This window comes from Pyrus communis, chromosome 7, assembly GCF_963583255.1.
Source record: "Pyrus communis chromosome 7, drPyrComm1.1, whole genome shotgun sequence".
Lineage (NCBI taxonomy): Eukaryota > Viridiplantae > Streptophyta > Magnoliopsida > Rosales > Rosaceae > Pyrus > Pyrus communis.
The window spans coordinates 26,401,555-26,419,583 of NC_084809.1; the positions used below are offsets into that span (position 1 = coordinate 26,401,555).

Consider the following 18,029-nt stretch of genomic DNA (forward strand, 5'->3'; position numbering starts at 1 on the left):
CTCTTATCTGCTAGCTAGCATCAAAGCTTAGCTTATCTTTTGCCTGCTAGCCACTTCGAAGACTCCAGAAAGCTACCTAGGTACCATTATGTATAAATAGAGTGTTTGCCATAACGTTAAAGCCATGGATACGATCGAACTAACTAAATCTTATACGGCCAGTGACGTGCATGTCTGATATCCACAGAAGCAAAAAGTGACGAGTTTAAAACATTTCAACTGTTGTTATTAGCTACCACCTTTGAAATATATGCATACACACACATTATATATATATAGGATCAAGAGACAAATATTTTGACAATATCTTTACACTCTATATTAGCTCTTGGATATCTTTTTAAATCTAATGGTCCCGAATGAAAGTTAAAACTAATATGACTAAAGATAAACTACTAAATGATGTGGCAATTACATGGAAATAAAAAGACTTTATTCAATTAAAACATTTTAAGCAACAATATCAGGTTAGTGAAACGTAAACTTTCCAGCCTCCATCTTCCTCTAGCCCCCTAGGCCATTGTTAACGAAGATGACAAGACTAAATCATCCATGGTGGATATATCAATCTTGATCGTTCCCTACAACCTAACTGACCCTGTCACTATCTTCTTCCTTCTCTCTCCTCCCTTGATCATCCTCAGTGTCAATAGTGTATTTTCATGGGTTGTCTGCAATTGCAGGTCATGGGAAGCAAGCAATACATAGTGGCTGAAGAAAAAGAGGGGATTAAAAGATAGCTTCAGAGAACTCTTGCCCCATTATTAAAGAAGTCCATTTTTTTTTTCAATCAGTGAAGATGCCCCGATGGTGCTTCTAAGCCTAGAAACAGAATCTTGATATCCGAAATAAAATCAAATTTTCATAGAAAAGGATGAGGTTTTAAAACCTTAAATTAATTCGCATTAAATTCTTAAGCATGTCCTTGATTGACAAGAAAGCTTTTCAATGGCTTGTTAATTAGCTTTCATCCAAGGCATTGTAGATCTCGAAGAGATTTCATGTTTTTGTGTTATTAGGGCTCAAAGTCTGATAGTTTGTTTTCACGATTACAGCTAGCTAGGGTTTTTTCCTTTTTTAAATTTATTTTTAATTTTCCAGATTTTATGTTTTTCAGTTTTGTTTTTATCATTAATATTAGTTTTTTTTTCTTTCAAATATCATTAATATTAGTTAAAATCCACATAAGTATCCATGTCATTTAATGAATAAATAAGAATTGTTGGATGTTATAAAATCTAAAGGCTACAAAGAAGAGTAAAAATATTTGTAAAACTATTTGTCCCTTGATCCTATCCCTATATACATACATACATACATACATATATATATATATATATATATATATATATATATGACACAGAAAAGCTAACATTTATGCATGAGACCTACTACAACTCTTGGAGTAAAACTCAAATTTTAGGTTCTAAACCTACCCTAACTTGCTCCAACCCTAGGGCCAAATATGAGTTTTAATCCAAACCCATTTTTGGGGCAAATTCATGCCATAATTCTCCCCTGAGTTAGTGAGCTGGTCCAAATTTAAATACAACGGCTAAAAGAATTAAACAAATAATAATTCTTTTGTGTGTTTCATATTCTTTCATAATGTTCTACGAGTTTCATGGTTTCACTTTAGTGATTGTTCAATATTTATCGGAATCTGAATATTTTTAGGTTACAATGTTCATAAAATTAAATTATGATAGTCTACATATTTTTTGTTTTGTTTTTTTTTGTTTTTTTTTTTTAAGTTACTTTAAGAAAAAAAATTACCCTAAATTCATTGTTTAATAATCTCGGGCTAAAATTTCGGTTTCTGGATTAAAAATTTTAGGTTTAACCTAAGGGTTGGAGATGGTTTGACAAAGAGAAGTCAATTTTCTAGGGCATAAAATTATATACCTGTAATATAATAATTAGACGTTATTACATTACAATATTTGAAGAAAGTTGGGGTTCCAATATAAAACTAATTGGCAATATGAGGATTAGGCCAACTTACTTATAAAGTCATGCAAGGTCCCTTCTCTCATCAATGTGGGATTCATTCTTGACACGCTCCCTCACATGTGACGAATTTTCAAGCCTAAGACGTGGACAACACAAAAGGGGCGACGTGGAGTGCATGTAGCCGGCGGGCTTCACACTAAGACAACATGCTCTGATACGATGAAGAAAGTTGATGTTCTACCATAAAACCGATTGGCAATATGAGGAGTAACCCAACTTACTTATAAATCCATGCAAAGTCTCATATCTCATCAATGGGAGATTCATGCTCAACAATATTAAGGTTCAAATAAATGGTACGGGTACTATTTTCTTATGAAAATATTATTAGAAAATTCAAGACAATTATGAAAATATTATTTGAAACTTTACTATGGTTACCCTTGATTGAGCACTAATTTTCTTATAACGAAAGAAGTTTCAAGTACAATTATTGCTACTCTCTATAATTTGTTTAAAAAACAAATAAAAATCTAGAACTTTTAATTTGAGTTTACACACGTGCTTGCATGTAATATACGTCATGGATAATGTTAACTAACATACCTGATCAAGAATCAATTAGGATAATCACAATTTATATAACACATACAATAAAAATCCTGAAAAATAAAAATTATTTACATAAACTTCAAAGTTATTAACATTATGCAAAGTGCGATGAGTAGGAAAAGAAGAGAGTGATATTCCACAGTGGGTCTTATGTGTGAAAGCGAATCAATCACAACGATTGTCTACATGAAGAAACTAACCTAATATGATGTTACAGTTTAGTACGTAGTACTGCATGTCACTTATATGTGCTAGAAAATTAAATAATAATATGAAAGTGATTGTCCAAAAAGTAGACCCATGCACTGTTTAGTAATCAGTGTCCTCTATCCGATCATTTTCAATTTCGATCTTATACTATAATTGTTTCGTAACTCGGATTGAAAAAACTCAGTTTGAAATTGGGACCACGATTTGCTGGGTCGATCAGTAGAGTGAGTATCCTCCATTGATTCGATCGTTTTCAGTTTCGATCTTGTACTATATTTGTTTTGTTCATTTAATACAGAGTAAATAGTCTTAACCTCTCGCTTGAAATTTTGGGACCACGATTTGCTCGATCGATCAGTAGAGTTCTTACTTTGTAATTTACTAATTTTGGCTTATCATTTTGGTCATAGCATTGCCTTTGATTTCGCGTCATACGAAGATAAAAACAAGCTCTTGCTACCTGTTCCAATAATAAAAGCAATTTAAATAAGTAAAATTTAATGACGTCTAGTTTTTATTTGGTTAGCATCACATCTCCAACTAGGGATGGGCAAAATACCCGCGGTTACCCGTCCATTTAAACTTCACGGTTATTGGTAACCATTTAAATAAATAAACAGTTACCAGTGAAATTTAAATGGGTGGTTATGGGTATTAATCACGGTTATAAACGGGTAACCGTTTACCCATTTATTTTATATATGTAAAATTAACACAAACCATGTTCTCGGTCCAATAATACTTAGCACCCAATAAATTAGCAAGAAATTCATCAGTCCTTCTCTCAATAACACTGCTGCAGGAATGATGCTTCTCATCCGCAATGAATTCGCCAAATTAATTTAAAGGGAGACTTTGGATGCGGTCTTGAACTATAAATATTCTTTGATTCAAAATCTCAAAAAAAAAAAAAAAAAGGGCTTAATAACATTAGTAAATTTCTTCAATTAAACTTGACATGGATACATTTTACAATCAAAGAAAAAAAAGTGTACCCATATAAGTTAAAAAATGGATTAAAAAAAAATTGAATAGCTGTTATATAAAAAAAAATGGTACATTTTACATATAACAAAATAAAAAGTTTTTACATGACTAGGTACATATAATTAGCATGGGTGCATTTAGCAAAAATAAAAAGTACAAATAAAAAAAAATATATGGGTACAAATACAAATAAACTTTAAAAAATATAGGGACAAAAAGAAATTAATATATGGGTACAAATTAAAACTGAAAAGAAAATTGGTACAAATTAAAAAGAATTACAAATTAAAAACGGGTACAAATAAAACTGAAAATATATGATAAAAAATTTAGTCATAAATATAAATATACTAATTGTAACATTTTTAACATTAATACCCAAGGACCTTGATCAAAAATTGAAAAGGAATATGATTTTAATCAATGGAATAGCAAAAGGAAGGATGAGAACCTAATTTCCCCTAACTTATATTTCTTGCGGGTAACCATGAAATTGATTGAAATGTCTTCAAAACAATTTTCGTAACCCAATAATACTTAGTAAATATTATATTATCTTCACTGGTAACAGTTAAAATTATCGTCCGTAAACTATTATTTCAATTATTGGAATGGTATAAGGACTTAAAAAATTAAAATACGGAAATGTATGATGAATGTACCTATAACGGTGTTTAATTGTCAAAAAAAAAAAAAAAAAATTATGACAATTTTTTTTTTTTTTTAATTTTCAAGTTGTTAAAAAACATGACGAGTGAAAAATGGGTAATGGTAAAAAAAAAATAAAATAAAACAAAATAAAAGATAAACGGGTTAAAAAGGGTAAATGGGTCAATGTGTATTAAACAGTTATGGTTAAATAGGTATGCGGTTACAGTTAAAAAGGGTATTAAACGGTTACGGTTAAATAGGTATGCGGTTATAAGTATGGTTAACCGTTTATAAACGGTTATGGGTATGAGTATAACCGTTTAGGCAATTACCCAAAGGGTTAACGGTTATGCAGGTATGAGCATAAACAGTTATGGGTAAATAACCGCGGTTGCCCGCCCGCAATAACCGTTGCCGATCCTTAGCTCCAACTGTCGCATCGCATCTCGCATCTGCATCTCTGCATTGCAACTTGCGTCTACATCTGAATATAGCCACCTAGTCTGCTTAGGCCCTACATTGATGCTAGCCCTCATCTCGCCGTCTAACTACCGTCTAGCATCTTTTAGAACCTTGTATAGTACTACAAAGGTAGGTAGGTAGGTAGCTAAGTTTTAACTTTAGTTGGTAGGGCGAAGACAGTAAATATTTAGGCTTTACTGAAAAGCTTTAGGAGACGGAAGAATGTAGTAGGGCAAGAATAAAAATGTCGGGCAAGGTTTTGGCGCGTAGAAGAAAATTGTAACTAATCAGGACATTAAACTGATTGTCATGTGGTGAAGCTTAAGCTAAGTGGATATAAATAGTGTTTGAAATCTATTCACTACTATTTGGCTTGTAAGATTATATTAAACAGGTCAATAGCTACTCGGATCAGTAGAACTCCTCTTTCGTCATTCGTTACGATTGCGTAGAAAACTATGATTGGGACTCGGGAGTTGTTTAGAACCACCTTCTATGTTCACCCATAAAGGGGCACAACTGTCCTTTTAATGAAGAAAACTAAATAAGCCCGGTAATTTCTGACCGTTGGGCCTTCCGTCGAGTCCACCACCTGGACCCATAATCATCATCAGAAACAGTATTATTCCCACTGCCAAATTCGCTAATCGCCTTATCAGATTTGCTCAGTCCTTGCTCACTCAACCGTCCGTTAAGTCCCCCAATGGCGGAGCCGTACGGAACCAACGGCGGAGTCCACGTGGACGTTACCGACAACGACGGCGAGATCCACACCAACCGGGAGGAGACTCTCTACGGCATCTTCCACCGTCTGATTGTTGAGATCCTCTTCCCCGGCTCCACCAGTGCCGGTGCTGCTGCTCCGCTGTTTCAACGGATCAAAACCTCTCTAGCCAAGAACGGTCCGTTGCTTCACGAAGCTTCCAGAAACAGTGGGCGAAACGTTCTTCTCTGGACTCGGAGGGGGAGCCCTCTCCGTGCACTGCTAGTCATCTCTGTGAGTATTGTCGGTGATCTTAGCTTTTGAATTAGTTGTACCTTGTGCTTTGATTACTTGTACATTGCAATCTAGGAAAGATGGAGTTTATTTTTTTTTCTTTCTTTGTTTCCAGAGCTCTGTGTGCTTATGAAGGTTGTACATTTTGCATCTGGGGTTTGTACATGGATATAAAAGCAACACAATTTTTTTAGCTCTGGAAGTAACATTTTGTTTGTTCTAATGAAAATTCTTTTATGTTCCGGTGTATGCTACGCACGATGTGCGTCAAAGGGATTGAATGGCCAAGGTTCTTGGTGTATAGTATGCTCCGGTGCATTCTAGAAAATCCTGTAGTTGAGGAAAAGACGACGAAACCCTTTTTTCTTTCTTTGTCACCCCGGATCCGCTTAAAAAAAAACAAAGGTTGACAACTATGGTGGCGGAATTCATCCACTTCAAAAATTTTGCGGGTTCTAAATTTAATCGAATAGAGGGTCAATTCATCAATGGGACACAACTCACAAGGAAAAGCTCATAATTTGGAGTCCCGCTGGGCATTCTGCACGACATTTCGTTCACATTGTATGAAGGTGGCTTACAAGGAAATCAGGGACAGATGTAGGAGTGGGACTTATTAGTGTCTTTCTTCCCATTGGTCTGTCATGTGTACAAATGAATGTGAATGTCTCGATTATCTGCTGCTTCATTGTCCCATTGCATTGACCTTGTATATTGTGGGGGTGGCCAAGTTTGTTATTGGATGGAAAAGGAACTAAAGAGCAAGTTGCTTGTTGAAGGGCTGGCATTGCAGACTTCCATTCAGGGATTTAACAACTGTAGAAAATGTAGAATCTGTGGTATACGATGATTGCAGACGAATATGGTGCATTGGGAACCTTAACCTTTTCCTTGGAGATACCAGGTTTGGATCTCATTGGCTTAGGGTGGCGGTTGATGACAGAAAAAGGAGAGGAAGGAGGCATTACAAGGGTATTCACAGGGACTGAAGTGTCATAAGAAGCTAAAGATGAAACAGTTGATAAATCGTCCATAAGAACTGCACGTAAAATAGAGGAAGAAGAATTAGAAGAACAAGACGAAACATAAAGTAGAATAGAAGTCGAAGAAGGTATTGTTGTTAGAACAATTCAAGGAAATTCAAAGAAGTGAATACTTTGTTGGGGAAAAAGTTACCTGTAAGGATATCCCTTGTTCATTATGTGCTCAGTCAGGATCAACTTACTGAGATATTTCCTGAAGCTTTGGCTTCTGCTTGATTTCTTTTTGCACTCCAAGTTTGCGGGGGCATGATAGACAACAGAGTTCACAGTACAGTTGTAACACTAGATGATAGCTCAATTATGTGCGAGTCTTAGACTTTTAGTTGCAGTTGTAAACAGAGTTTGTCTGGTAGTTGTGATTACCTATTCTTGTGAATGATAAATCTGTTTCCTTCATCAGATAAATTCGTGTGATATAGCTTCTTATTTGTTTGGTATATGTTGAGTGAGGATAATTTATTTTTTATGCCTGCTTTTGGGCGCAATTTTCTATATCATGGATGCAAGACATTTTATGTTATGCATATTATTCCTTGTAGGATCTTATTGATATTCCTCTTCATGTTTAATGAGTCTTCATGAATAATAACTAATCACCACAGAAAATGTACTTACCCTCAAATTCTTTGTCCTATTGTTCTTGGTTTTTTCAATTAATTTTATTAGATCCATTCTAATTTTTCACTTGCTGTGATTCCAACAAGTCTAATTTTTAAATGTAAGTGCTGATATCGATTGATATATATAGATCGATTCAAGTCAACACTTGAGTTAACAACCGACTCTTTTGATGCAGGTTGGCACGATTACTCTTCTTGCCTTGACAGGGTTGCTTGTCTTCACGCTTTTCTTTGCGGCAGCAACTTTCAATGCCGTTGCTATCTCTCTCCTACTTTCTCTGGCAGCTGCAGGAGGATTCTTGGCCATTTTCTTTGCCTGTGTAACAGTGATATACATTGGAGCGTTATCAGTGGCTGTTTTTGTTATTTCCGCCACAACAATATCTGCAATTGGAGCTGTTCTGATAGCTGCAGGTAGGGCTAGTTAACCAATTAACCATTACTTCTCCTACCTCTTTTTAGTTTTTAATACCTAACCCCTACATATCTAAGGACAACCTTATTGTCTAAAAGTGTTATATAACCAGAAGCATCACATTTACGACTATATTGATGGTAGGTTTCTAAATTTTCAACCACTATACTTATCAGGCCTACGCATATGGATGAAAATTACTTATCAGGCCTACACATATGGATGAAAAAAGTAGTTAGTTTATCTACTTGAGAAGGACCAATTGACTGACTTTGTTTTGTTTCTGTTGAAGTGTTTGTGTGCCCCTTGGTACCGATTTCCCAGGCTTCAGATCAGTTCATGTCCTGTATAATACAATTTATTGATGGCTGATGGATCTATATTTTGAATTGTCTATAATTCCACTTCCTATTGAGTCAAGGTTCTTATCATTTTTCTTTGTTCCCCTAACTAGGTTGGATTGGATTCTTTTGGATCATGTGGCTGGCAACAACGAAATCTCTAGGCCTTGCTAAGCAATCGTTGAATGTGACTGGTTCGGTGATTTCAGCTTACTCTTACGGTAGGCATGCTCGCCATCATTCAGCGATAGGTAAAGCTTCCAATTGAAGATTAATAAAAAGAAATTGTCCGATTGAAGCATATGCCAGGTTTCTAGGCCCTTCCTGAGATCTATGACAACATCGTTTCTTATCTGCAGTTTGATACATATTTGTTGGACTACTATTAAGGCAAGATAGGCCAGCTATTGTATAGGTTTTACCTAGTTTGTCTATTTTCTTGTCCATATGCAACTACTATGTATTGGCCGATTTTGTATAATTAAACGCAGCCACTCTTCCCTCGAGGAGTTGTGATCTGTTCACGAACTTCACGTATATAGCAATCTGCAGCTTGGGTCGTTTATTGCTCGTATAATGCTGTATCGTTCTTTTTTTGGTCTGTACATGTATGAACAGGCTGTGTTAGCAGCACTGGGTATCATTTGTTTGGATTCCAGTTAACCAGTCCATGTGGTATACTGCTCATGCTCCGGGTACATGGAAAAATCTCGCATGGAGATGAACACTGAGACTAGTCAATCAGACAATCACACCTAGCATTTCTGACTGACTTGTTTAGATATCAATTAGTTACAAAACAACAAATCTTGATACCCAAGAAATCTCGTCCAATAAATAAGCCGCAAACAAAACCCTTTCTGAAACTTAACTTGTCTCACTGCACCGTGGATGTCTTCCCCACTTTGTCTTCTAGGCCCTCCAGAGCTCCAGCAGCCTGAATCCTCCACAAACTACCAAACCCCGATCAGGTTCAACACCTGTAAATGCCACCGTTGATGTCTTCCCCGCTTGGTGTTCCCAATGAGTCAAGGTTCTTACACTCTGCCATCACACAAACTTTAAGTGACAGAGGCTTTAATTGTTGCGCCAGAGGTGTCTGGATTGGTTATATAGGTTCAAATAAAACTTCCCTTTCTGTTTTCATTAACTTGAGGTTATAGTTTAGTAAGTGCATTGTTGACTTCAAAACTCTGTGGATGGAAAGGAAATTAATGAGATTTAAACATAAGGTTTTGAATCATTTGACATTAAAATCTTACTAGAATTGGAGGATGCAAAAATATTGGGCATAAATGTGTGCATGAACCTAATATTATATTTCTTAACTAAGATATCCTCCTAATTTTATAAATACCATCACCATCTCAAAGCCATGTAGCATTATAATCAGTAGAAATCGAAAGTAAAATGGCCTGTGGTTATCTCTCTCTCATTACCAAGAATTTAATCGTTGCAGTAGCCATAGTCATCATCTTCTTTTCACTCGGAATGTAGTCGATATATATGTTTGACCTTTAATTTCTTGGATTTTTGTTAAGCACCAAATTAAATTCCTGTTAATTATTTTGATGTTTTCAATTGTTTTTCAGTAAGCGCTGAAATATATGCCAGGGATATTGTGAAGATATTGCTTGTTGCAATGCCTTTTTGCACGAGAGATGGTTATAAGGGAGGAAAATGCTATCCACCATTTAACCAATTTAATTTGTTGTTGTGAAAAATAATAGTGGCCTTGTGTATTGAGGGGTGGGCAGGGACAGGGTAGAAGGAATCCCATTATAATTTCTGTTGTTGTAATAAACTCCCTTTGAATAAAACTAATGATTATTCTATAACGTCTTCTTGTTTTAATTATTTTCTTCTTTAAAAGAGGTATTCGGTTCAACTTTTACCAAATGCGAATTTAAATCACATTATTGTTAGCCCATTGTGAGGCTAAGCCCACACTCTCTCTCTCCCTTAATGCAGATAATATCATTTGTTAAAAAAAAAAAAAAAAGTTCTTTGATAACGATATGCATTCCATTATAATTTATGTTGTTGTGTTGTAATAAACTCCCTTTGAATAAAACTAATGATTATTCTATAAGGTCTTCTTGTTTTAATTATTTTCTTCTTTAAGAGAGGTATTCGGTTCGATCTTCGCCAAATACGAATTTAAACCACATTATTGGTAGTCCATTGTGAGGCTAAGCCCACACTCTCAGATAATATCGTTTGTTCAAAAAAAAAAAAAAAAAAAAGTTCTTTGATAACAATATTTTCCTCTACTAAAACCCATCTCCTTTTGTTTTCTTGAATAAAGCCCATTGACTAACCTTCAATTAAACAAATTCTTTAATTAAGTTTGACTTTTCAAATTGTGTATTTTTCGAATGCCTAAACTACCCCTATTAATACTTGGATGGGGTTTTTGGATCAGTTACTTGTTATATACATTTAATTAATTTTATATATTTTACAAAATAATTCATGCCATTCATTGTATATTCAATGTATTAACTTTCAAATTGTTATAACGTGCTAATTGAAAAATAATAATACTAATTTCATAATTTTGTGCATTACATATATAAGTTAATTTACCTACCAACACAACAATAAACCTAAAATAGCTTCGGCTAATATTCCAATCCCTAATACACAAAACAAAAGCTATATGTTCCGCACAATTCTTACCTACAAAATAGTCTAATTTACCTATTACATCAAACCAAAATTTAAAGGGTCTAGTTTACTTTCAAAATGGTCTAATTTACCTACATGATTTATGTGCATTAGATTAAAAGTTTATTTAATTGCCTACAAGCACAAACCCACAACATTCGAACATTATCTAATATCACTAATTTTTTTTTTTTTTTTTTGGAATAGGTAAATTAATTTAAATGTAGGTAAATTAGTATAATATTAATAAGTACGTAAATTAATTTAAATGTAGGTAAATTAGTATAATATTTTATAAGTAGGTAAATTAATTTAAATGTTGGTAAATTAGTATAATATTTATATGTAGGTAATTACATGATTCAAAATGCAGGTTTATTAGTATAATATTTTATAAGTAGGTAAATTAATTTGTATGTAAGTAATTACATAATTCAAACAATATTATTTTTTCTGTATAAGATTGTCTTTCTCTTTTAAATTTGGTAAATTAATTTATATATGTTGCTAATATTTATGATACAAGAAAGGTAAAATATCCATATGGATTTAATTGCTCATCATAATTAGGATGAGTAATAACATTTATTGACCAAATTAGGATTCTATGGCATAAGTTGTAATTGTATTGTAATAGTTGGTCATATATTTGTCTACATGGTAGGCTATTTGAAATTTGGGTTTTATTTGAATGTTTAAATTTAGATGGGTTTTTATTTGGAAAATAGGAGTTTCAAGGGTCTATATCTAAATAACCCTATAATTTATGTTGTTGTGTTGTAATAAAATCCCTTTGAATAAAACTCTTACTTTAGTTCTTTTTTTTTTTTTTTTTTTGATACAACGATATTCTACCTTAAGAGATGAGATATATAATATTCTACTCCAATGGGTGGATATATTCTACTCTAATATCTTTTTATTTTAGCTTTATCTATCAAAGTATGCACCTTATGATCATGTTTGAGTTTACCAATGACATGGTCACTAAGCCATAAGCAATAATGAGAAAAATAAGAGATAATGGATGTGACCTTGTACGAAAGAATGCTTCCATATTATGATAATTAAACAAGATATTGTTGTACATGATAAATTAAACCAAGTTGTTAAGAGTAGTGTGCTCACCTCTTGCACAATAGTTCAAATTTGTTGGAAAACATAAAAGAAAGTATTTTATAGATTTTATTTAACTAGGATTTGATTTGATTTCGTTTGGGTCTCCTTGTCTTGTGGACAAAGGTTTGATTTTACTTATTTTCTGTTATGGCTCCTTTGTAATCATATAAAAATCCCTTATGAAAAATAATAAAGTATTATGAAGTTTGTGAGGTTATTAGAGAACTCTCAATTTACCAAAACTCTTTATTTTTCAACTTGGCATCAAACCAGAGTTCGATTCTTGGTCGAAATTTGTTGTGAGCACTTCCATGTGGGTGCACAAAGTTAATTTGCTTCATGCACAACTAGGCCATGAACTTAAGGGTGAAGGTTATCTACAATTTTTCAGAAGAAGAATTGTCTCCGTCATGAAAGAAGATTAAGGAAAAATTTGGAATGAAAAGATACGACAGATAAAATGTTGTTGTCAAAACTCAGACAGAGTCTGGATTGGTTTAAACACGTATTAGCCAGATTGTTGTTTTCAGACTTAGTGCCATGAATGATTCCAGAGAAAGAAAGAATAGGCTTGCCATTGTTGGAGGGTGCCAACAGACATTGTTTGTGTTTGAATATGTGAAGATGTGTGTTAATCTGACATCTTAACTATATGATTGTGCACCAGGTGAAATGTTAGATTGGTTAAGTTCTTTTATGTGCCTCGATCTAATAAGGACTTAAAATTCAGTATAACTTCATGTATACTTGCCTAAAAAGTGAATGAAAGTGAAATAGAAACTAAAATGGGGAGCATAATATAATCCTTTCATCGATGGAGCTAAGATTACAAACATTCACAAAAGTAAAATCTATGCCGATGGGCTGAGATATATAACTTGAATTTTAAATTGACTGAAAATATAAAGAACATAATAGATAAATTCTAGCAAGACTCACGCCATGAAGGGCAAGATAATTTAGAAAAGTCCATTGAGGTCACCGTTTTCGGATAGGACTTAGTACAAAACATACGCCTTGTAAAGGAAATCTGGGTGGTTGGAATTGCTTATCAACCAAATCATACCATGAGGTGGCATAGTTGAAAAAATTTTAGGTCTTAGTGATCTTAGGCAATGTTATTTCTTTGAAAGAAGGCTTTGAGGTTGTAGCTGAAGAGCTAAGATAGTTTTGCTGAAGAGTAATTGGGTTTGTGCTGAAAAGTAGTTAGGTTGATTGAAGAATCCTTCATGGTTTTGTTTAATTGTAGAGATTGTATTTGATGAATGTCCTAAAATTGAGGCATCTGGCTCCATTTATAGGCAAGGGATAGAGAGCATATTTTCAAAGGTAGGGAAAGAAAAGAAAGAAAGGAGAAGAAGAAAGAGAAAACTGCACAACCTGTTTTAATAAACAGGATTTTGCTTGACAAAATGGTTTGTTGGGCAATGACGAAAACATGTTGAGCAAATGAAGTTTCGGTGGTTTTTTTGACAAGTCATTGTTACACTTTGCTCAATGAACCTTATAGTTTAACCGATGAAACACATAGTCAGCAAGGTCACATAAGTGGTGTAAATTTGCAAGTGCACAAGAATATCGGAATATAATGGCTTACAAGTCCAAGTGTCGTTCCCACGAAGATTCTTACTTAATCAATATTTGATAACCTAAAGAAAATCTAATGAAACAAACACCACTTATACTCAATCTAAACTAAAGATTTCAATGAAATTGTAGAGAATTGTTTTGAATATTTGATTTTTAAGCAAACGAAAACAATATTAAAAAGAAAAGTAAACAGAAAGTACTATGGGATAATAACGTTGAAAATTGAGATTTGACAAACAATGGTGAAAATCTAGGGATTCAAAATCAACCACAAGCAATCTAGTTTAGGTTTCAATGCATTGAATAGATCTTTTGATTCTTTAGATGGTAATTCTCATATCTAAGTTTTCAGGCACATTAGACCACAGTTTTCCTTAAGTGAATAATCTTCTCCTAGTTCAGGCAGAGGTCATATATCCTAACATCCAGTCTATCCTGGTTATGGCATAAATTTAACAAGTAGGACTCTTTACGCTCTAGAAAACAAGGGAACCAAGCAAACCATTATTCTTTGTCAAGCAATAATGTAATTTACCACACCTAACCACAAGAAGCTAATTGACTTATATTGCAAGTTTAGCCTCAAATTCATCTTCCAATCTTACTAGATGCAAAGTCCGAAGGTGATCAATCAGAGAACTCAAATAAAAAGTAACTATTCAAACAATGATTAAGCATTCATCTGAAAGAAACTAGAAATCTAATCAATAACATTAAAAACCATAAACATCCATGCTAGGGCATCATCCTAATCCTAGAAAAAGAGTTTAGTTACTCATAGAATATGAAAACGTAATTACAAATCTTAAAAACATGAAAAACTTTCGAACGATGAAAATGGATAGGATAGATGGTTGGCGTCTGTGACCTTTCCTTTTCTCCTTGAACTCGAAAATCACATTCCCCCAAATCTGGTCCCCCAAAAGTCCTTTTTGTCTTCCTTCTTTTTGTCTTGAATAAATGTTGAAATCCTTACTTGAATAACACGCTTTAATTCTATTCTTACTTGGATTGGTATATTGATGATGTGGTGCACCAAACTAGTAAATATATTAACTATAAACCTTTTAGGATAATGTTGAACTCTTCTAATAGCTCTCCTTTTGCTTTGCACGTTTCCTTTGATTAAAATTTGTAAATCTGAAATCTTTTTGCAAATCCCATGTAAGCATTGCTGACAGAAGTCTAGTATAAGAATCACTATAACGTCTTCTAGGAAACTTGGAATCATGAACCTTAAAATTCCTCTGAAAGCTAACTTCCATATCTTTCTAATGGTACAAGGCTCAACAGTTGGTTCATTATGAGGAATTACAGTTTAAACCGTAAAGTTGTCTGAACTACACAAAAGCTTCTGCTTCCATCATGCTAAACTCATTTCTATCGCAAAAGTGCTCATTTTTCTTCTTTCTTCATCTTCACTCTTCAAATCTAAGAAAAACATTAAACTAAGTGAAACAAACTAAATTCACTAAAAAACATAACAAGAATCTAAACTAAAGGGCATGAGAATGTATGTAATTATAGTTATATCAATAAGCTGACGTACTGAATTTTCTTTGTGCAAGATACGACGTAATAAACGCTAAAGTTTTTCCTTGGAGCCAAAACATTGCCAAACAAAAATACTTTGTCTAGCAAATTGTTTTTGTTGCTTAAAGCCTCTAAAAATAAAAACTTAAATGTTGACCACTTTTGCCCGATTAAATCTTTTTTTTCTTCAGGTAAAGTTTGTTTGCCTAACCAAATAAGGTTCATCGGGCAAATGATAATTTTTGGTAGTGGAGGGATTTGAATTTTTGGATTTGAATGATGGATAGTTAGGTTGAATGAAAGGAAGAGAAAATTTAAGGAAATGAGTTAATGTAATGGCATTCGTTGCCAAATTTGGTTGTGCTATAACTTTTGTGCGCCTCTTAGTCGAGATACACAAGTTCCTTTTCTATGAGTTGGTATATATTAGGATACCCTGGAAATTGTATTGCAGTAATGTAAATACTTAAGTGGAATATATGGCTGTACTAGTCCAAGGATGTTTTTTTCACCAACAAAATCTAGAGTTGTCTTATTTCATGAAGTGACGACAACATATTGTTTATCCTTTGAAAATGTATTTTATGTGTGTATACGTATATATGTGTGAAGTCTAGACTTATATAATTTCTTTGTCATTATTCATTATTTTAATTTGTACCACACATGCTCGAATTAGGTTTTAGGAGTTACTCTGATTATGGGTTGTTGTTATTGGAAACAAATATTCAAGGTTGTTGCATATCACCTCAAAGGTTTGTTCATGTATATGCATTTCATGCTTAAAATTTTCTTTTTGTCTAGTGGTCATGTCTTGTCAAAATTTCTTGTTGCTTTCACTCAAGCTGGACACACATATTAAGTCAACCCACATGGGCTAATTGAGAACTTTTTCCTGATAACGGCTTTGTAAAGATTGGTTTTTGACTTGACACGTGTCTCTTGGTCTCCTGAAATATTCATGCCTTCCATAAAAAAAGGGTCATAGGCTTCATTTGTTCATTGGTTAGATAGTTTAGATTTCTAAAAGTGCATTAAAAAGTTTTGAGCTTCCTCTTGTGTTCTTTACTAGAAACCCTAGCTGCATAACCTTTTCTCATGCATTAAATCTGTGTGTCAACTCTACAGTATATGATTTCTGGTTTAACATTTGGATTATTCTAAGTCTAGATCTCAGTTTCAAATCTTCATATAGACCTTAGATTGGAATCTCATTTAGTTTCCCCCTTCAACTGTTTGACTAGAAACTGACTTGTCATTTGAAACTACATTCCATATCATCTTCAGCATCACATAATTTGTTTTGGATGTGTTGCTCTTGGTGCCATAAGGTGATGAGCTCAGGAAATGAGTACATCCTGTGAAAACTGAATATGTCTCCATCACGTGCAAAATAAGGTTGCACAAAGATAAAGTTGCTTCATGGATTAGATCTAGGAAATGAGCTTGATGTGGTACTTTATAGGGTAAATTACATTTTACCCCCTCAGGTTTGGGGTCAATTTCAATTTCTTACAACATCTTTAAAACATTTCAATTTCTTACAACATCTTTAAAACATTTCAATTTTATACATTTACTTATTATTTAATTTCAATTTTATACATCCGTTAGAAAATTTGTTAAGTTAACCGTTAAATGATGATGTGACAAATATGAGGTTCCTACTTGTGCTGACATGGCTAAACACTTAATAAAAATTTAAAAATATAAAAAAATTATATAAAAAAAAAAAAAAAACCCAAAATTCCCAGACCCACTTCTCCCTCTCTTCCTCTGCAACCCCCCAAAAACCGATCCCTTCCTCGCAACTCTCCATCCCATCCCACCCCATCCCTACCTCCCCCGTAACCCTTCCATTACCCCAAAACCCTAATGCCCAAGATGATGTCATCCGCCACATCAGCCTGCGGGTTCTGTCGACCTCTGTTGCTCGTATTTCCCTCCAACTCCTCTACACCCCAACCTCGCCTCCGCCATAACCACCATGTCGATGATGATCGACCTCTTTTTGATGGCTTCGGAGCTTATCTTCGAGGATTGCGTTCGATTCTGCCTTCGATTCCTAGAGGCCGTCCCTTAGACCCAAGATGATGAAGCTCGAGTGCTTGCCCTAATCCCTCACCTGAGCGAAGACGAAGCCAAAGATCTCATCACTAGGGTTTCTGGAACCCCCGATTTAAACGAGGAGATGATGTACGGTCTTATCCTCGCATTGATTCATAACCCGATCATGAAGTTCGTTAAGGCCTTCGTCGAAAAATTGCTGCAGAAGTTTGGGTCCAGAGATCTGGTTAAGCGAGTTCTGGATCGGGCATTTTAGGGCCACCTTCAAGGTCGTCAAGAAGTCTATGGAGGAGTACATGAGTCCCGGAGTCACAGCGACCATGAGGAGACTGAGGCCATCCAGAGGCTCAACCTCCACACCACAATGACCAAGGGGAAACACTTGGTGTGGCTCGTAGAGAGGATGATCAAGCTTCAAGTCGCGAACTCAACCGTAAAGGATTGGAGTGAGTAGCCTGTTTTCGCTGCCTTTTTGCAAAGGACTTTTTGGGATGATGCATAGAAAACATCCTGCTTTGCTGCCTAGCATCCTGCTTCTCTGCACTTTGAGGCTTGCAAATGCCGTCCCTGCTGGAACCATTTTGGTTGATGCTCAGGTACTATTCCCATGTTTGGGGGGTTGGGGAAGGGATAGGTTTCTGGGGGCTTGCTAGGGAGGAGAGGGAAAAGTGGGTCGAGGATTTCTGGGTTCTGGTTTTTTATTTATTTATTTTAATATTTTAAAATTTTTATTAAGTGTTTAGCCACGTGGCACAAATG

General features: G+C 34.5%; 1 protein-coding gene and 1 pseudogene across 1 annotated transcript; both read left to right on the top strand.

Annotated features, from left to right (window-relative positions):
- Window positions 1–5,452: 5,452 nt before the first annotated feature.
- LOC137740085 (uncharacterized) lies at window positions 5,453–8,944 on the top strand. Its single transcript, XM_068479884.1, has 3 exons — window positions 5,453–5,872; window positions 7,712–7,949; window positions 8,405–8,944. The coding sequence occupies exons 1-3, from the start codon at window positions 5,579–5,581 to the stop codon at window positions 8,557–8,559; spliced, it is 687 nt and encodes a 228-aa protein (XP_068335985.1). The 5' UTR covers window positions 5,453–5,578; the 3' UTR covers window positions 8,560–8,944.
- A 6,594-nt stretch (window positions 8,945–15,538) lies between these two features.
- Window positions 15,539–17,923, top strand: LOC137740748 (BTB/POZ domain-containing protein At5g60050-like; annotated as a pseudogene).
- The last annotated feature ends 106 nt before the right edge of the window (window positions 17,924–18,029 follow it).